The sequence below is a fragment of the Catharus ustulatus genome, unplaced genomic scaffold, assembly GCF_009819885.2.
Source record: "Catharus ustulatus isolate bCatUst1 unplaced genomic scaffold, bCatUst1.pri.v2 scaffold_100_arrow_ctg1, whole genome shotgun sequence".
NCBI lineage: Eukaryota > Metazoa > Chordata > Aves > Passeriformes > Turdidae > Catharus > Catharus ustulatus.
This window is the reverse complement of record NW_024879447.1, coordinates 87,559-105,843: the sequence shown is the minus strand read 5'-3', so window position 1 is coordinate 105,843 and position 18,285 is coordinate 87,559. Positions and strand designations below refer to the sequence as shown.

General features: G+C 63.1%; 1 protein-coding gene across 2 annotated transcripts; it reads right to left on the bottom strand.

The window, feature by feature from the left end:
• Window positions 1-7,296: 7,296 nt before the first annotated feature.
• On the bottom strand, window positions 7,297-18,051 carry FOSB (FosB proto-oncogene, AP-1 transcription factor subunit). 2 transcript variants are annotated; one of them, XM_033086639.1, is made up of 5 exons: window positions 17,908-18,051; window positions 16,168-16,443; window positions 12,699-12,806; window positions 9,612-9,761; window positions 7,297-9,472 (listed from the first exon to the last, which is right to left on the bottom strand). In XM_033086639.1, the coding sequence occupies exons 1-5, from the start codon at window positions 18,031-18,033 to the stop codon at window positions 9,407-9,409; spliced, it is 726 nt and encodes a 241-aa protein (XP_032942530.1). In that variant the 5' UTR covers window positions 18,034-18,051; the 3' UTR covers window positions 7,297-9,406. The 2 variants fall into 2 exon arrangements, with proteins under 2 accessions (XP_032942530.1, XP_032942529.1); XM_033086638.1 differs by having other exon boundaries at window positions 7,297-9,761.
• Between the last annotated feature and the right edge of the window lie 234 nt (window positions 18,052-18,285).

Sequence of the window (18,285 nt, the reverse complement as noted above, 5' to 3'; positions counted from 1 at the left end):
TCCCCCCAATGTCCTCACTGTCCCCAATGTCCCCGATGTTCCCAATGTCCCCACTGTCCCTGATGTCCCCAATCCCCCAATGTCCCCAATGTCCCAAATCCCTCAATGTCCCCCCAACATCCCCGCTGTCCCTGATGTCCCCAATCTGTCAATGTCCCCCCAATGTCCCCAATGTCCCCCCAATGTCCCAGGACTCGGCCTCGCCCTGGCTGGACTCGGTGCTGCCGCGGCTGCGGGAGCTGCTGGTGCTGGAGGACACGGCGGCGCTGCAGATGGAGGTCGGGGCGCTGGCCCGCGACTTCCCCGACGTCCGGTGGGTGACACGGGGGTGACACGGCCGGGGTGACACCGCTGGGGTGGCAGGGAGGTGACACAGAGGGGACACTGTGAGGTGACACGGCGGCGCTGCAGATGGAGGTCGGGGCGCTGGCCCGCGACTTCCCCGACGTCCGGTGGGTGACACAGGGTGACACAGGGGTGACACGACCGGGGTGGCACCGCTGGGGTGGCAGGAGGGTGACACAGAGGGGGACACTGTGAGGTGACACGGCGGCGCTGCAGATGGAGGTCGAGGTGCTGGCCCGCGACTTCCCCGATGTCCGGTGGGTGACACGGGGTGACACGGCCGGGGTGACACCGCTGGGGTGGCAGGGGGGTGACACAGAGAGGACACCGCGGGGTGACACAAACGGGGGTGGTACCGTGACAACCCCGCGGGGTGACACAGCGGGGACACCGATGGGTGGCACAGCAGGGTGACACAGAGGGGACACTGCGGGGGTGACACGGCCAGTTGGACACGCTGGGGACACCACGAGGTGACACCGCGGGGACATCACGGGGGTGGCACGGCCCCCGGACACTCGGTAGCCCTTCCCGGACACTCTCGGTAGCCCCTGGCCGGACACTCAGTAGCCCCGAGCTGGTCACTCCGGTAGCCCCGGGCTGGTCACTCCGGTAGCCCCGGGCCGGACACTCGGTAGCCCTGGGCCGGACACTCGGTAGCCCCGAGCTGGTCACTCCGGTAGCCCCGAGCCGGACACTCAGTAGCCCTTCCCGGACACTCTCAGTAGCCCCGGCCCCCGGACACTCGGTAGCCCCGAGCTGGTCACTCCGGTAACCCCGAGCTGGTCACTCCGGTAGCCCCGGCCGGACACTCGATAGCCCCGAGCTGGTCACTCGGTAGCCCCGGGCCGGACGCCGCGAGCCCGCCCGGACCGGACGCGGCCCCCGGGCCATTCCCGGCAGCTCCCGCCCCGCTCGTCCCGCCGGGAAGCGCCGCGGCCCCGGGCCAGGTCCCCTCCCCGTCCCTGTCCCTGTCCCTGTCCCCGTCCCTGTCCCCGGGGAGCGGTGGCACGCGCGGGGGGGGAGGGGACACCAGTGACACTGGGCAGGGGAACTGGGAGCGGGTGAGGCGGGGGGGGGGGAGCCCCGAAATCCGCACCGGGGCTCGGGGGGGTTTGTGAGCGATTGTTATAAATGCTGACCCCGCTGTCCTTGTGTCCTTCTGTCCCTGTGTCCCCTTGTCCCTCTGTGTCCCGTCTCTCTGTCCTTCTGTGTCTCTGTCCCTCTGTCCTTCTGTCCCTCTGTGTCCCGTGTTCCCCCTGTCCCTCTGTCCCCTCTGTACTCCTGTCCTCTCTGTCCCTCTGTCCCCATCCCTGTCCCTGTCCCTTGTCCCCATCCCTGTCCCTCTCCCCTTGTCCCTCTGTCCCCCACTGTCCCTGTCCCTGTCCCGTCCCTGTCCCCTCTCTCCCTGTCCCTCTGTCCACTCTGTCCCTCTGTCCCCCTGTCCCTCTCCCCCTTTCCCCCCCGTCCCTGTCCCCCTGTCCCTCTCCCTGTCCCCTCTGTCCCTGTCCCCATCCCTGTCCCCCCTGTCCCCAATCCTGTCCCTCTGTCCCCTGTCCCTGTCCTTGTCCCCTTGTCCCTCTGTCCCCCTGTCCCTCTCCCTCTGTCCCCATCCCTGCCCCTGTCCCCATCCCTGTCTCTGTCCCCCTGTCCCTGTAACTGTCCCTCTATCCCCTCTGTCCCCCCTGTCCCCCGTGTCCCTTTCCCCCTGTCCCCATCCCTGTCCCCTGTCCCCTGTCCCCTCTCCTCCTGTCCCCCTGTCCCTGTCCCCATCCTTGTCCCCGTCCTTGTCGCTCTGTCCCCCGTCCCTCTGTCCCTCTGTCCCCCCTGTCTTTGTCCCCCCATCCCTGTCCCCATCCCTGTCCCTCTGTCCCCATCCCTGTCCCTCTGTCCCCATCCCTGTCCCTCTGTCCCCCTGTCCCCCTGTCCCTGTCCCTCTGTCCCCATCCCTGTCCCTCTGTCCCTGTCCCTGTCCCTTCTCCCTGTCCCTGTCCCCATCCCTGTCCCTGTCCCCGTGTCCCCATCCCTGTCCCTCTGTCCCCATCCCTGTCCCCCTGCCCCCTTGTCCCTCTGTCCCCATCCCTGTCCCTGTCTCCTTGTCCCCTGTCGCTGTCCCCGTCCCCAGCCGCCGACACGTGGCCGCTCTGCTGGACGCGCGGGGTTTGCGGGCTCAGGGTCCCCGCCGGGAGATCCTGGGGGTGCTGCAGGACCTGGGCGGTTCCGAGCCTGACCCGGGCCCGTCCCGGTCCCGCTCGTTCTTCTCGGAGCTGCCGCCGCCGCGCCCGGTGCGGTGCCTCCCGTTCCAGCTGCCCCGGCTGCGGCTGCCGCGGCGGAGCCCGGCCCGGACCCCCCCGTGACCCCCCGGGACCCCCGGGACATCCCCGTGACCCCCCGAGACCCCCCAGAGACCCCCCCCAGACCTCCGTGACACCCCCGGGACCCCCGTGACATCCCCGTGACCCCCCCATGACACCCCGGGACCCCCGTGTGACCCCCCCAGAGACCCCCGAGACCCTCCATAACACCCAGAGACCCCCCGAGACCCCCGTGACATCCCCCAGACCTCCGGGACACCCCCGTGACCCCCCCGGGACCCCCGGGACTTCCCCCAGAGACCTCCGGGACCCCCCCAGAGACCCCCCCCCAGACCTCCGTGACACCCCCGTGATCCCCCCATGACCCCCCCGTGACCCCCTCAGAACTCCGTGACCCCCCCGTGACCCCCCCGGGACCCCCGTGTGACCCCCCAGAGACCCCCAGAGACCCCCCCAGACCTCCGTGACACCCCCGGGACCCCCAGAGACCCCTCAGAGACCCCTGAGACCCCCCCCCGAGACCTTCGGGACCCCCCCTGACATCCCCAGAGACCCCCAGAGACCCCCCGTGACACCCCCGTGATCCCCCCAGACCTCCGTGACACCCCCGTGACATCCCAGAGACCCCCCGAGACCTCCGTGACCCCCCCGAGACCTTCGGGACCCCCCGTGACACCCCAGAGACCCCCATGTGACATCCCCGAGACCCCCCCATAACACCCCGGGACCCCCCAGACCTCCGTGACATCCCCGAGACCCCCCGGGACACCCCCGTGAACCCCCAGACCCCCAGTGACCCCTCAGAGACCCCCCCGAGACCTCCGTGACCCCCCTGTGACACCCCTGAGACCCCCCCGTGACTCCCCCGGGACCCCCGGGACCCCCACCAGAGACCCCCGAGATCCTCCATAACACCCAGAGACCCCCCGAGACCCCCGTGACATCCCCCAGACCTCCGGGACACCCCCGTGACCCCCCCGGGACCCCCGGGACTTCCCCCAGACCCCCGGGACCCTCCCGTGACACCCCTGAGAACCCCGGGACCCCCCCGAGGGGCTTGGCGACCCCCTCATGACCCCCCCGGGACCCCCCCGGGAACCCCTCGTGACCCCTGAGACCTCCGTGAACCCCAGAGACCCACGTGACGTCCCCAGAGACCCCCCCGTGACACCCCCGAGACCCCCCAGAGACCCCCGAGATCTCCCCGGGACACCCCCGAGACCCCCCAGAGACCCCCGAGATCTCCCCGGGACACCCCAGAGACCCCCGTGACACCTCCCGAGGGGCTGGGGACACGCCTGTGACCGCCCTCGTGACCCCGAGGGTCTGGGGACCCCCTCGAGGGGTTTGGGGACCCCCCTGAGTTTGGATTTGTCCCCTGCCGGGGTTGGGGACACCCCAAATTTGGGTCCGTGTCCCCCCCCCGTGTATAAATGACGCTGTAAAGGAACGGCCGCGCCTCGTCCTTGGGGACAGCGGGACTGGGGACAGCGGAATTTGGGGACACTGAGACTGGGGACACCGAGAGTTTGGGGACCTCGGCTTTGGGGACACCGAGAGTTTGGGGACCTCGGCTTTGGGGACACCGAGAGTTTGGGGACACCGGGATTTGGGGACAGCGGGGTTGGGGACAGCGGGGTTGGGGACAGCAGGATTTTGGGACAGCGGGGATTTGGGGACACTGGGACTGGGGACAGCAGGGTTTGGGGACACCGGGACTGGGGACACCGAGAGTTTGGGGACAGCAGGATTTGGGGACACCGGGGTTGGGGACACCAAGAGTTTGGGGACACGGGGATTTGGGGACACGGGGATTGGGGGACACCAGAATTTGAGGACACCAGGATTTGGGGACACCGGGATTGGGGACACGGACTGGGGACAGCAGGGTTGGGGACACCGGGGTTGGGGACACCAAGAGTTTGGGGACACGGGGATTGGGGACACGGGGATTGGGGGACACCAGAATTTAGGGACACTGAGATTGGGGACACTGAGAGTTTGGGGACATCGGGTTTAGGGACACCGGGATTTTGGGGACAACGGGACTGGGGACAGCGGGGTTGGGGACACCGGGGTTGGGGACAGTGGGATTGGGGACACCGGGATTTTTGAGGACAGCAGGATTTGGGGACACTGGGACTGGGGACAGCGGGGTTGGGGACAGCAGGGTTGGGGACACAGGACTTTGGGGACACTGGGACTGGGGACACCAAGAGTTTGGGGACCTCGGGTTTGGGAACATCAGGGTTGGGGACACTGGGATTTGGGGACACGGGGATTTGGGGACACCAGAATTTGGGGACAACGGGATTTGGGGACACCAGAATTTGGGGACACCGGGACTTTGGGACACAGGGATTGGGGACAGCAGAATTTAGGGACACCGAGATTGGGAACACTGAGATTGGGGACAATGAGAGTTTGGGGACACGAGGATTTGGGGACAGCGGGATTTGGGGACACTGAGAGTTTGGGGACAGCAGGATTGGGGACACCGAGATTGGGGACACGGGGATTTGGGGACAGCAGAATTTGGGGACAACGGGATTTGGGGACAGCAGAATTTAGGGACACCGAGATTAGGGACACTGAGAGTTTGGGGACAGCGGGACTGGGGACAGCGGGGTTTGGGGACATGGGGATTTTGGGGACACTGAGAGTTTGGGGACACCGGGATTTGGGGACACCAGAATTTGGGGACACGGGGATTTGGGGACACCAGAATTTGGAGACATCGGGATTTTGGGGACAGCGGGATTTGGGTCAGGGGGATTTGGGGACACGGGGACTGGGGGACAGCGGGACTAGGGGACACCGGGATTGGGGACACGGTTGGGGACACGGGGATTTAGGGACACCGGGGTTGGGGACACCAGAATTTGGGGACATGGGGATTTTGGGGACACTGAGAGTTTGGGGACACCAGAATTTGGGGACACCGGGATTTTTGGGGACACCGGGATTTTGTGGACACTGGGATTGGGGACACCAGAATTTGGGGACACCGGGATTTTTGGGGACAGCAGGATTTGGGGACACTGGGATTGGGGACACCGGGACTGAGGACACGGCGATTTGGGGACAAGGCGACACCGGCGCCCCTCCCCGCCGGCCGTGCCGGGTTGGGGACAGCGCTGGCGACACCGAGGCCACCTCGGTGTCCCCGTGGCCACCCCCTGGGCGGGTCCGGGTCAGGAACCGGCGGGATCCGGCCAGGAAGAGGCGACAGCTAAAAATAGGTGACAAAGAGGTGACAAAGCGGGGACCCGGCGGGAGCGCGGCCAGGGGACAGCGGGCAGGAAACGGCAGCGCCGGGAGGGACTGGGGGGACTGGGGGGACTGGGAGAGACTGGGAGAGACTGGGGGGACTGGGGGGACTGGGAGAGACTGGGGGGACTGGGAGAGACTGGGAGAGACTGGGGGGACTGGGGGGACTGGGAGAGACTGGGAGAGACTGGGGGGACTGGGAGAGACTGGGGGGACTGGGGGGACTGGGAGAGACCGGCCTGAACTGGGAGAGACTGGTCCGAACTGGGAGAGACTGGTCTGAACTGGGAGAGACTGGTCCGAACTGGGAGAGACTGGTCCGGACTGGGGGGACTGGTCCGAACTGGGAGAGACCGGCCTGGACTGGGGGGACTGGGAGAGACTGGTCCGGACTGGGGGGACTGGGGGGACTGGGAGAGACTGGTCCGGACTGGGGGGACTGGTCCGAACTGGGAGAGACTGGTCCGAACTGGGAGAGACTGGTCCGGACTGGGAGAGACCGGCCTGAACTGGGAGAGACCGGCCTGAACTGGGAGAGACCGATTCAAACTGGGAGAGACTGGTCCAGACTGGGAGAGACCGGCCTGAACTGGGAGAGACCGGCCTGAACTGGGGAGATCCCAGTCCAAACTGGGGAGACCCTGACTCGAACTGGTCGGGCCCCCCCAAACTGGGACAGGACCCCCCAAACTGGGACAGGACCCCCCAAACTGGGACAGGACCCCCCCAAACTGGGAAAGGAACTCCCCAAACTGGGAAAGGACCCCCCAAACTGGGACAGGATCCCCCAAACTGGGAAAGGAACTCCCCAAACTGGGACAGGAGCCCCCAAACTGGGACTGAACCCCCCCTAACTGGGACAGGACTCCCCAAACTGGGACAGGACTCCTCAAACTGGGAAAGGACCCCCCAAACTGGGACAGGACCCCCCCAAACTGGGACAGGACCCCCCAAACTGGGACAGGACCCCCCCAAACTGGGACAGGACCCCCCAAACTGGGACAGGACCCCCAAACTGGGAAAGGAACTCCCCAAACTGGGGCAGGACCCCCCAAACTGGGACAGGACCCCCCAAACTGGGGCAGGACCCCCCAAACTGGGAAAGGACCCCCCAAACTGGTCGCCCCCCCCCTCAATTTCTCGCCCCCCCCCCCAATTCCTGGCCCCGCGCGCCCCCTCGCGGTCACCGCCGGAACTGCGGGGAGGGGGCGTGGTCTGAGAAAGGGGCGTGGTTTCAGCCCCACCCATTTCCCCTTTGATTGACAGCTGGGTGGTCACCCAGAGCGACCCCTCCCCTCTGTCCCCACCCCTCCAAATGTCCCCAAACCCCCCAAAAAACGCCACGGGAGCCGCGGGGCCGCTGGAAGCTGCTTTATTGGCCACGTTTTGGGGAGGGGGCGAGCGCGGACGGGGGGCCCGGGGCCACCCCCGGACAGGCACGAACACGGCACAGGGCGACAATAATTATCCTCGTTATAATAATAATAAAAAATTAAACATCTCCCGCGCAACAAAAATAGATTTATATACCGGGGTGGGGGGGGGGAGCCAAGGCCGGCGAAGCTGAAGGGGACAGGCGGGGACAGGAGGGGACAGGAGGGGACAGGAGGGGACAGGAGGGGCGAGCAGGACGGGAGCCCACCTGGGGGGGTCACCTGGGGGGCGGGGGTGACCCTGGGGGGGTCCCGCAGGTGACAGAGGTGACGTGGAGCGGTCACCTGGAGGCCCAGGGGGGGACGCGGAGGTGACAAAGTGACACCTCCGAAATGGGGGGGGGGGGACACGGGGTGTCCCCAGAGGGGCAGAAATGACACGGGGACCTTCCGGGAGGGGACAGCGACGCGGTGGTGGCTTCTCCAAAGGGGGTGGAGATGGCACCGGGACCCTCCAGGGGACACCGGGGTTGGGCACGGGGTGGCGCTGGGGACACCGCGGGTGTCGCGAGTGCCACCAGGACCGGGCTGGGACATCTCCACAGGGACGGAGACGCGGCGGGGACACCCCCGGATCGGGGGGGTGGCACCTCCGACGTGACAGGGACACCGCGGGCACCTTCCCCAGGTGCTGGGAGTGGCACCGAGGGGACAAGGACAGCGCCAAAGCCCCGCGGGGACCTCCGGAGGGGACGGAGGGGACAAAAACTCCTCCCCGGGGGGACGGAGGTGGCGCAGGGACACCCCCGGAGGGGCGGAGACCCCCTGAAATGAGTTGGGGACACCTCTGAGGTGACAGGGACACCACGAGAGGCTTCTCGGGGCAGTGGGGACAGGACAGGGACACCCTCAGAAGGACAGAGGTCCCCCTGAAATGAGCTGGGGACACCTCTAGGGTGACCCAGAACTTTCCTCGGGCATTGGGGACAGGGCAGGGACATCCTCAGAGGGACAGAGGTCCCCTTGAATTGAGGGGGGGACACCTCACAGGTGACAGGGACACCACGAGAGGCTTCTTGGGGCATTGGGGACAGGACAGGGATGTCCCCAGAAGGACAAAGGTCCCCCTGAAATGAGTGGGGGCACCTCTAGGGTGGCCCAGAACTTTCTTCGGGCATTGGGGACAGGGCAGGGATGTCCCCAGAGGGACAGAGAACCCCCTGAAATGAGTTGGGGACACCTCTGAGGTGACCCAGAACCTTCTCTGGACATTGGGGACAGAGCAGGGACATCTCCAGAGTGGCACAGGTCCCCTTGAAATGAGTTGGGGACACCTCTGAGGTGGCCCAGAACTTTCCTCGGGCGTTGGGAACAGGACAGGGACACCCTCAGAGTGACAGAGGTCCCCCTGAAATGGGTTGGGGACACCTCTGAGGTGACCCAGACCCTTCTCCGGGCAGTGGGGACACAGTAGAGATGTCCCCAGAGGGGTGGAGAACCCCCTGAAATGAGGCGGGGACACCTCTAGGGTGGCCCAGAACTTTCTTCGGGCTTTGGGGACACAGCAGGGACATCCCCAGAGGGACAGAAGTCCCCCTGAAATGAGGGGGGGACACCTCTGAGGTGGCCCAGAACCTTCTCCGGACATTGGGGACACAGCAGGGACATCCCCACAGTGACACAGATCCTGGATGAGCCCCCACCGGGTGACAAGGACCGGGCACAGCCTCATCACGGCCGCCACCTCCAAGCGCCAAAACCCCAAAAACCCCTCCCAACCTCCCCCCAAAAAAAAACATCAGAGCTGGGAAAAACACCCAAAAAAAAAATAAAATAATAAATCGAGGAGGGCAAAGCCCAACCCCGAGGCGCGGCGGGGGCAGGGAGGAGGCGCCTGAATTTTTTTCCGAAATTTTTTCCGAATTTTCAGAATTTTCCCATTTTTCCGAATTTTTTTTTTGTTTTGTTTTTTGGATTTTTGGGGTTTTTTGGTTTTTTTGGGGGGGTGGGGGCTCAATGCGCGGCTCGAGGAGGGGTCGGCCGGGACGGATCGGGGATTGGGGAGGGGGCTGCCCGTTCACAACGCGAGGAGCGAGGGAGAATTCAAGGAGTCCGAGGACTGGTCGCTGCTGCTGCTCCGCTGGTGCGAGGCTCCACACGTGGCTCCCTCTGGGTGGGTGAACACAAACGCGGGGGTCGCGTTAGGGGGTCCCGCGGGGGCGCAGCAGCCGGGGAAGGGACCCTGCGGGCCCTGGAACGGCGCCGGGGGCAGGAAGGCGACGGTCCCCGCCTTGCCCGGGCTGCTCACCTCGGCCGGGCCGGCGGCCACGTCCTCGAACGGGACCTTGCAGGCGGGAGCGTGCGCCACCAGCACGAACTCCAGGCGCTCCTTCTCCTTGCGCAGCTCCGCGATCTCCGACTCCAGCTCCGCCTTCTCCTCCTCCAGCTGGTCCGTCTCCTGCGGGGACAGCGCGGTCACCGGGGTGTCCCCAGAGTGTCCTCAAATTGGCCTTAAAATGTCTTTAAAATGTACTTAAAGTGTCCTTAAATTGTCCTTGAAGTGTCCTTAGTTTGTCCTTAAAATGTCTTTAAAATGTGTTTAAAATGTCCTTAAAGTGTCCTTAGAATATCCTTAAAGTGTCTTTTAAAAGTCCTTAAATTGTCCTTAAAATGTCTTTAAATTTTCCTTAAAGTGTCCTTAAGGTGTCCTTAAAATGTCTTTAAATTGTCCTTGAAGTGTCCTTAAATTGTCGTCAAAATGTCCTTAAATTGTCCTTAAAGTGTCCTGAAAGTCTTTCAAATGTCTTTTAAAATGTCTTTAAATTGTCCTTAAAGTGTCCTTAAAGTGTCCTTAAATTGTCTTTAAAGTGTGCTTAAAATGTCTTTAAAATGTACTTAAAGTGTCCTTAAATTGTCCTTGAAGTGTCCTTAAATTGTCCTTAGAATGTCTTTAAAATGTACTTAAAATGTCTTTAAAGTGTCCTTAAATTGTCCTTAAAATGTCCTTAAAGTGTCCCCCAAGTGTCCTTAAAATTGTCCTTGAAATGTCTTTAAAATGTCCTCAATGTGTCCTTAAATTGACCTTAAAATGTCTTTAAAATGTCCTTAAAATTACTTTAAAGTGTCCTAAAAGTGTCCCCGAAGTGTCCTTAAATTGTCCTTAAATTGTCGGCAAAATGTCCTTAAAATGTCCTTAAAGTGTCCTTAAAGTGTCCTTAAAGTGTCTTTAAAATGTGTTTAAAATGTCCTTAAAGTGTCCCCGAAGTGTCCTTAGAATGTCTTTTAAATGTCCTTAAAATGTCTTTAAAATGTCTTTAAAGTGTCCTTAAATAAATTGTCTTTAAATTGTCCTTAAAATGTCGTTAAAATGTCTTTAAAATGTCCTTAAAATACCCTTAAAGTGTCATTAAATTTTCCTTAAATTGTCCTTAAAGTGTCCTTAAAGTGTCTTTAAAATGTCTTTAAAGTGTCTTTTAAAAGTCCTTAAATTGTCCTTAAAATGTCTTTAAAATGTGTTTAAAATGTCTTAAAATTTCCTTATGATTTCCTTAAAGTGTCCTTAAAATGTACTTAAAGTGTCCTTAAAATGTCCCTAAAATGTCCTTAAAATGTCCTTAAAGTGTCCTTAAAGTGTCCCCAAAGTGTCTTTAAAATTACTTTAAGTGTCCTTAAAGTGGCCTTAAAGTGTCCTTAAATTGTCATTAAAGTGTCTTTAAAATGTCTTTAAAATGTCCTTAAAATGACTTTTAAAAGTCCTTAAAGTGTCACCAAAGTGACCTTAAAATGTCCTTAAATTGTCCTTGAAGTGTCCTTAAAATGTCATTGAAGTGTCTTTAAATTGTCCTTAGAATGTCTGAGTGTCCGTCTGTCCCCAAACCCGGGGACATCTCTGGGTGTCCATCTGTCCCCAAACCCGGGGACACTGCCAATGGGGACACTGCTGTTCCCAACTCCGAGGACACTGCCACCTCCACGGGGACACCTCTGTCCCCAATTCCGAGGACACTGCCACCTCCACGGGGACACCTCTGTCCCCAGCTCCGTGTCCCCACCCGATGTCCCCAACGCCCTGCAAGCTGTCCCCAGCTTTGAGGACACTGCCACCTCCATGGGGACAGCCCTGTCCCCAGCCCTGAGGACACTGCCATGGGGACACTGCCACCTCCATGGGGACAGCCCTGTCCCCAGCCCTGAGGACACTGCCATGGGGACACTGCCACCTCCATGGGGACACCGCTGTCCCCACCCGATGTCCCCAACCCTCTACGAGCTGTCCCCAGCTTTGAGGACACTGCCACCTCCAGGGGGACAGCCCTGTCCCCACCCGATGTCCCCAACCCTCTGCGAGCTGTCCCCCACCTCCGAGGACACTGCCACCTCCATGGGGACACCACTGTCCCCAGCCCTGAGGACACTGCCACCTCCATGGGGACACTGCTGTCCCCAGCTCCGTGTCCCCACCCGATGTCCCCAACCCCCTGCGAGCTGTCCCCAACTCCGAGGACACTGCCACCTCCAAGGGGACACCGCTGTCCCCAGCCCTGAGGACACTGCCACCTCCATGGGGACAGCCCTGTCCCCACCCGATGTCCCCAACCCTCTGCGAGCTGTCCCCACCTGCGAGGACACTGCCACCTCTGTGGGGACACTGCTGTCCCCACCCGATGTCCCCAGCCCCCTGTGTGCCATGGGGACACCGCTGTCCCCACCCGATGTCCCCAACCCCCTGCGAGCTGTCCTTAAACCTGAGGACACTGCCACCTCCATGGGGACACTGCTGTCCCCAGCTCCGTGTCCCCACCCAATGTCCCCAACCCCCTGCGAGCTGTCCCCAGCTTTGAGGACACTGCCACCTCCATGGGGACACCGTTGTCCCCACCCGATGTCCCCAACCCCCTGCGAGCTGTCCCCAACTCCGAGGACTCTGCCACGGTGACACCGTTGTCCCCAGCCCTGAGGACACTGCCACCTCCATGGGGACACTGCTGTCCCCAACTCGGTGTCCCCACCCGATGTCCCCAATGCCCTGCGAGCTGTCCCCAGCCCTGAGGACACTGCCACCTCCATGGGGACAGCCCTGTCCCCAACCCTGAGGACACTGCCACCTCCACGGGGACAGTCCTGTCCCCACCTGATGTCCCCAACCCTCTGCGAGCTGTCCCCAGCCCTGAGGACACTGCCATGGGGACACTGCCACCTCTGTGGGGACACTGCTGTCCCCACCCGATGTCCCCAACCCTCTGTGTGCCACGGTGACCCCGCTGTCCCCAGCTCCGAGGACACTCCCACGGTGTCACCGCCGTCCCCATCCCCCCCCGCCGCCCCCCAGGGCCCCGCCCGTCCCTCGGGGACAGTGCCACCCGCGGTGTCGCGTGTCGCGTGTCGCCGCGCTCACCGCCTGCAGCCGGTCCGTGAGCTCCCGGCGCCGGTTCCGACACTTGGCCGCCGCCAGCTTGTTCCGCTCGCGCCGCACGCGCCGCTTCTCCTCCTCCTCGGGGGTCAGCTGCGGGGACGGGACTGTCACCTGCTGTCACCTCTGTCACCTCCTGTCACCCTCTGCCACCCGCTGTCACCTCCTGCCACCCGCTGTCACCTGCTGCCACCCCCCTGTCCCCAGAGCCCCGCTGTCTGCACCCCGAAATCCCGGCGCGTTCCGAGGAACGGGCGGTGTCACCGAGAGTGGTGTCCCCAAAGTGCCACCACCCCCTGTGTCCCTCAGTCTGTCACTGAGTGTGGTGTCCCCAAAGTGCCACCACCCCCTGTCCTCTCTCACAACGTCCCCGAGGTGCCACCACCTAGGTGTCCCTCAGTTTGTCACCTCTCACGGTGTCCCCAAGGTGCCACCACCTGGGTGTCCCTCGATCTCCTGTCACTCATGATGTCCCCAAGGTGCCACCACCTGGGTGTCCCTCAGTCTGTCACCTCTCACGGTGTCCCTAACTTCCCTCCGTGTCCCTAAAGTGCCACCACCTGGGTGTCCCTCCATCTCCTGCCACTGACGGTGTCCCCAAAGTGCCACCACCCCTTCTGTCCTCTCTCACGATGTCCCCGAGGTGCCACCACCTGCGTGTCCCTCAGTCTGTCACCTCTCATGGTGTCCCCTAAGTGCCACCACCTGGGGTGTCCCTCAATCTCTGAGCTCTCACGACATCCCCTAAGTGCCACCACCCGCTGTCCCCTAAGTGCCACCACCTGGGGTGTCGCTCAATCTCTCAGCTCTCACGACATCCCCAAAGTGCCACCACCCCCTGTCCTCTCTCACGATGTCCCCAAAGCTGTCACTCGCTGTCCCCTAAGTGCCACCACTCCTTCTGTCACCTCTCATAGTGTCCCCAAGGTGCCACCACCTCGGTGTCCCTCAATCTCCTGTCACTCACGGTGTCCCCTAAGTGCCACCACCCCCTATCACCTGTCATGACATCCACTAAGTGCCACCACCTGCTGTCCCCTAAGTACCACCCCTGTCCCCTAAGTGCCACCACCTGGGGTGTCCCTCAATCTCTCAGCTCTCACGACATCACCTAAGTGTCACCACCCCTTCTGTCCCCTAAGTGCCACCACCCCCTGTCCTCTCTCACGATGTCCCCAAGGTGCCACCGCCTGCGTGTCCCTCAATCTCTCAGCTCTCACGACATCCCCTAAGTGCCACCACCCCTTCTGTCCCCTCTCATGATGTCCCCAAAGTGCCACCACTCCGTGTCCTCTCTCACAACATCCCCTAGGTGCCGCCATCCCTTCTGTCCTCTCTCATGATGTCCCCAAGGTGCCACCACCTGTGGTGTCCCTCAATCTCTCAGCTGTCACGACATCCCCTAAGTGCCACCACCCCCTGTCCTCTGTCATGATGTCCCCTAAGTGCCACACCCCCTGTCCTCTCTCACGATGTCCCCAAGGTGTCACCACCTGGGTGTCCCTCAATCTCCTGTCACTCACGACATCCCCTAAGTGCCACCACCCCTTCTGTCCTCTCACGATGTCACCTAGGTGTCACCACCCCCTGTCCTCTCTCACAACATCCCTGAAGTGTCACCACCTGGGTGTCCCTCAGTTTGTCACTGAGAGTGATGTCCCCAAAGTGCCACCACCCCCTGTCCTCTCTCATGACGTCCCTGAAGTGTCACTACCTGGGTGTCCCTCAATCTGCTGTCACTCATGACGTCCCCAAGGTGCCACCACCTGTGGGGTCCCTCTGTCCCCTCTCACTGTGTCCCCAAGGTACCATCACCTGGGTGTCCCTCAATCTCCTGCCACTCACGATGTCCCCTAAGTGTCACCACCCCTTCTGTCCTCTCTCACGATGTCCCCAAAGTGCCACCACCTGAGGTGTCCCTCAATCTTCTGCCACTCACAGTGTCCCAAACGTGCCACCACTCCCTGTCCCCTCTCACGATGTCCCCTAAGTGCCACCACCTCGGTCTCCCTCAGTTTGTCACCACTCATGGTGTCCCCAAGGTGCCACCACCTGGGTGTCCCTCAGTCTGTCACCTCTCATGATGTCCCCAAGGTGTCACCACCTGATGTCCCTCCATCTCTCAGCTCTCACGACATCCCCTAAGTGCCACCACCCCTTCTGTCCTCTCTCACAATGTCCCCAAGGTGCCACCACCTGGGCGTCCCTCAGTTTGTCACCACTCAATGATGTCCCTGAGGTGTCACCACCCGGGTGTCCCTCCATCTCCTGTCACTCACGACATCCCCTAGATGCCACCACCCCTTCTGTCCTCTCTCACAATGTCCCCAAGGTGCCACCACCCCCTGTGTCCCTCAGTCTGTCACCAAGAGTGGTGTCCCCAAGGTGCCACCACCTGGGGTGTCCCTCAATCTCTCAGCTCTCACGACATCTCCTAGGTGCCACCACCCCCTGTCCTCTCTCATGACATCCCCTAAGTGCCACCACCCCCTGTCCTCTCTCACGATGTCCCCAAAGCTGTCACCCGCTGTCCTCTAAGTGCCACCCACTGTCCTCTCTCACAATGTCCCCAAGTGCCACCATCTGGGTGTCCCTCAGTCTGTCACCTCTCACGGTGTCCCTAACTTCCCTCCATGTCCCCAAAGTGCCACCACCTGGGTGTCCCTCAATCTCCTGTCACTCACGACATCCCCTAAGTGCCATCACCTGCTGTCCCCAAGGTGCCACCACCCCCTGTCCCCTCTCATGATGTCCCCAAAGTGCCACCACTCCGTGTCCTCTCTCACAACATCCCCTAGGTGCCACCACCCCTTCTGTCCTCTCTCACGATGTCCCCTAAGTGCCACCACCTGTGGTGTCCCTCAATCTCTCAGCTATCACGACATCCCCAAAGCGCCACCCGCTGTCCCCAAAGTGCCACCCCTGTCCTCTCTCAAGTGCCACTCCCGTCCCCTCTCACGATGTCCCCAAAGTGCCACCCCTTCTGTCCTCTCTCACGATGTCCCCAAAGCTGTCACCCGCTGTCCCCTAAGTGCCACCACCCCCTGTTCCCTCTCACGACATCCCCTAAGTGCCACCATCCGCTGTCCTCCAAAGTGCCACCTGCTGTCCCCAAAGTGCCACTACCCTTTCTGTCCCCTCTCACGATGTCCCCAAGGTGCCACCGCCTGGGTGTCCCTCAATCTCCTGCCACTCACGACATCCCCTAAATGCCACCACCCGCTGTCCCCAAACCACCACCCGCTGTCCCCTAAGTGCCACCCCTGTCCTCTCTCAAGTGCCACCCCCTGCCCCCTCTCACGACATCCCCTAAGTGCCACCACCCGCTGTCCCCTAAGTGCCACTCCCGCCCCCTTTCACGATGTCCCCAAAGTGCCACCCCTGTCCCCTCTCAAGTGCCACTCCCGCCCCCTTTCACGATGTCCCCAAAGTGCCACCCGCTGTCCCCTCTCACCGTCTCCTCGCGGCTGCGCCGGGGCCGCGCTCGGGGGGCGCGGGCGGGGGTCGGGGCCGGGGCCGGGGGTCCCGCGAAGGCGCCGAGCCCGGGCGCGGAGTAGCTGGGCCCGGGGAGGTCGTAGGGGTCCAGGGGGGGCGGCTGAGCCATGGCAGCCCCCGGGGCCACCGAGGAGATGAGCGTGGGCTGCACCAGCCACTGCAGGTCCTGGCTGGTGGTGATGGCCGTCACCGTGGGCACGAAGGAGCCGGGCATGTCCCCAAGGCCACCGCACTCCTGGGGAGGGGGGGGACACGGCGGTGAGAGGGGCTGCGGGTGAAGGGGGCGGCGGGGGGACGGCGAGGGGACAGCGCTAACCCGGTACCGGGGTTGGGGACATCGTTGGAGACATCCCACACCCGGTACCAAGGCTGGGGGCGGCGGGGACAGCGAGGGGACAGCGCGGGGGACAGTGAGGACAGTGGGGACAGCGAGGGGACAGCGCGGGGACAGAGCGGGGGACAGCTCGCACCCGTTACCAAGGTTGGGGACAGCGCTGGGGACATCCCTAACGCGGTACCGGGGTTGGGGACATCGCTGGGGACATCCCACACCCGGTACCGGGGTTGGGGACATCTCTGGGGACATCCCACACCCGGTATCAGGATTGGGGACATCGCAGGGGACACTGTTGGGGACATCCCACACCCGGTATCAGGATTGGGGACACCGCTGGGGACATCCCTAACCCGGTACCGGGGTTGGGGACATCGCTGGGGACATCGAACACCCGGTACCGGGGTTGGGGACACCACTGGGGACATCCCTAACTCGGTACCGGGGTTGGGGACAGCGGTGACACCGCAGGGGACATTTCCTCGCCACCCCCTGCCCGGTACCGGGAGGTGCGGGTGACACCGGGGTGCGGCGCGGGTGGCGTTGTCACCCCCCCGAGTGTCACCGGTGCCACCTGCGTGGTGGCTCGGCTTGGGGACAGCGCTGTCCCCACCTGGTGGCACCGGGACGCTGGAGATGTCCCCAGCTCATCACCATCGTCATCGTCGCCCGCCGGTGTCACCCTCGTGTCCCTGTCACCCCATCCCGGGCTGGATTTGGGGAGGGGTCCCCAAACTCCGGACCCCTCCCCAAATTCCGGACCCCTCCCCAAAATCCGCGACCCCTCCCTGCCATGAGGGGGGGGAGGGGACACCGCGGGTCCCCAGGGGACACCGCGACACTTTGGGGACCCCCCTCCCAAAAATTCCCGGGGTGTCGCCACCGCGATCGCGGCGCGGGGGGCGTGGCCAAATGGCAGAGAAGGGCGTGGTTTAATCTCAAGAGGGGCGTGGTTTCAGCCCAGAGAGGGGTGTGGTTAAATCACGGGGGCGTGGTTTAAGCTCGGAGAGGGCGTGGTTTAATCACGGAGAGGGCCGTGGTTTATCCACAGGGATGGGCGTGGTCTAATCACACAGAATGGGCGTGGCCTCCACGCCGCTCCAATCCCACGCGTGGGCGTGGCCTCCCCGCCCCCTGTGGGCGTGTCCCACCCCCCCACCCCCGTCTCCCCTGGCAACGCCGCGCGCCCCGTGCGGGGAGGGGGGGCGGGGACATCCCCAAAAATAACCCGCGCGCTTTGCGTGCGTGCCGCGTCACCGCCGGCGGCGTCACCGCGCGCGCTTACGCACGGCCCCGCCCCCCCCGCGCGCACGCCCCCCGCTCCGTTCCCCCCCCGTCCCCGTCCCCGTCCCCATCCCCGCTCACCTGCGCGGCCCCGGCGGCCGCGGGGCTCCCGAAGGAGTCGAGCGGCGACAGGTACTGGGACTCGGCCGAGGGCGACGAGCTGCAGCGGGAGCCCGAGTCGTAGTCCCCGGGGAAGCCCTGGAACATGGCCCCGGGGGCGCGGGGGCCGCCCCGCCGCGACAAGGCTGCGGGGGTCACGCCGCCGCCACCGGCATCACGGGAGCGGCGGGACGGGGGGTGGGAGTCCGGGGTTCGGTGCGGTCAGTCCTGGGAAGGGTCCGGTTGGGCGGTGCGGGGTTAGAGCCGCCGGTGTGTCCGTGCGGTGTGGCGGTGTGAGCTCCGGTAAATCCCGGCTAGGCTCCGGTGCGTCGCTGCGAGGTTCGGCGGGTCGGTACCGTG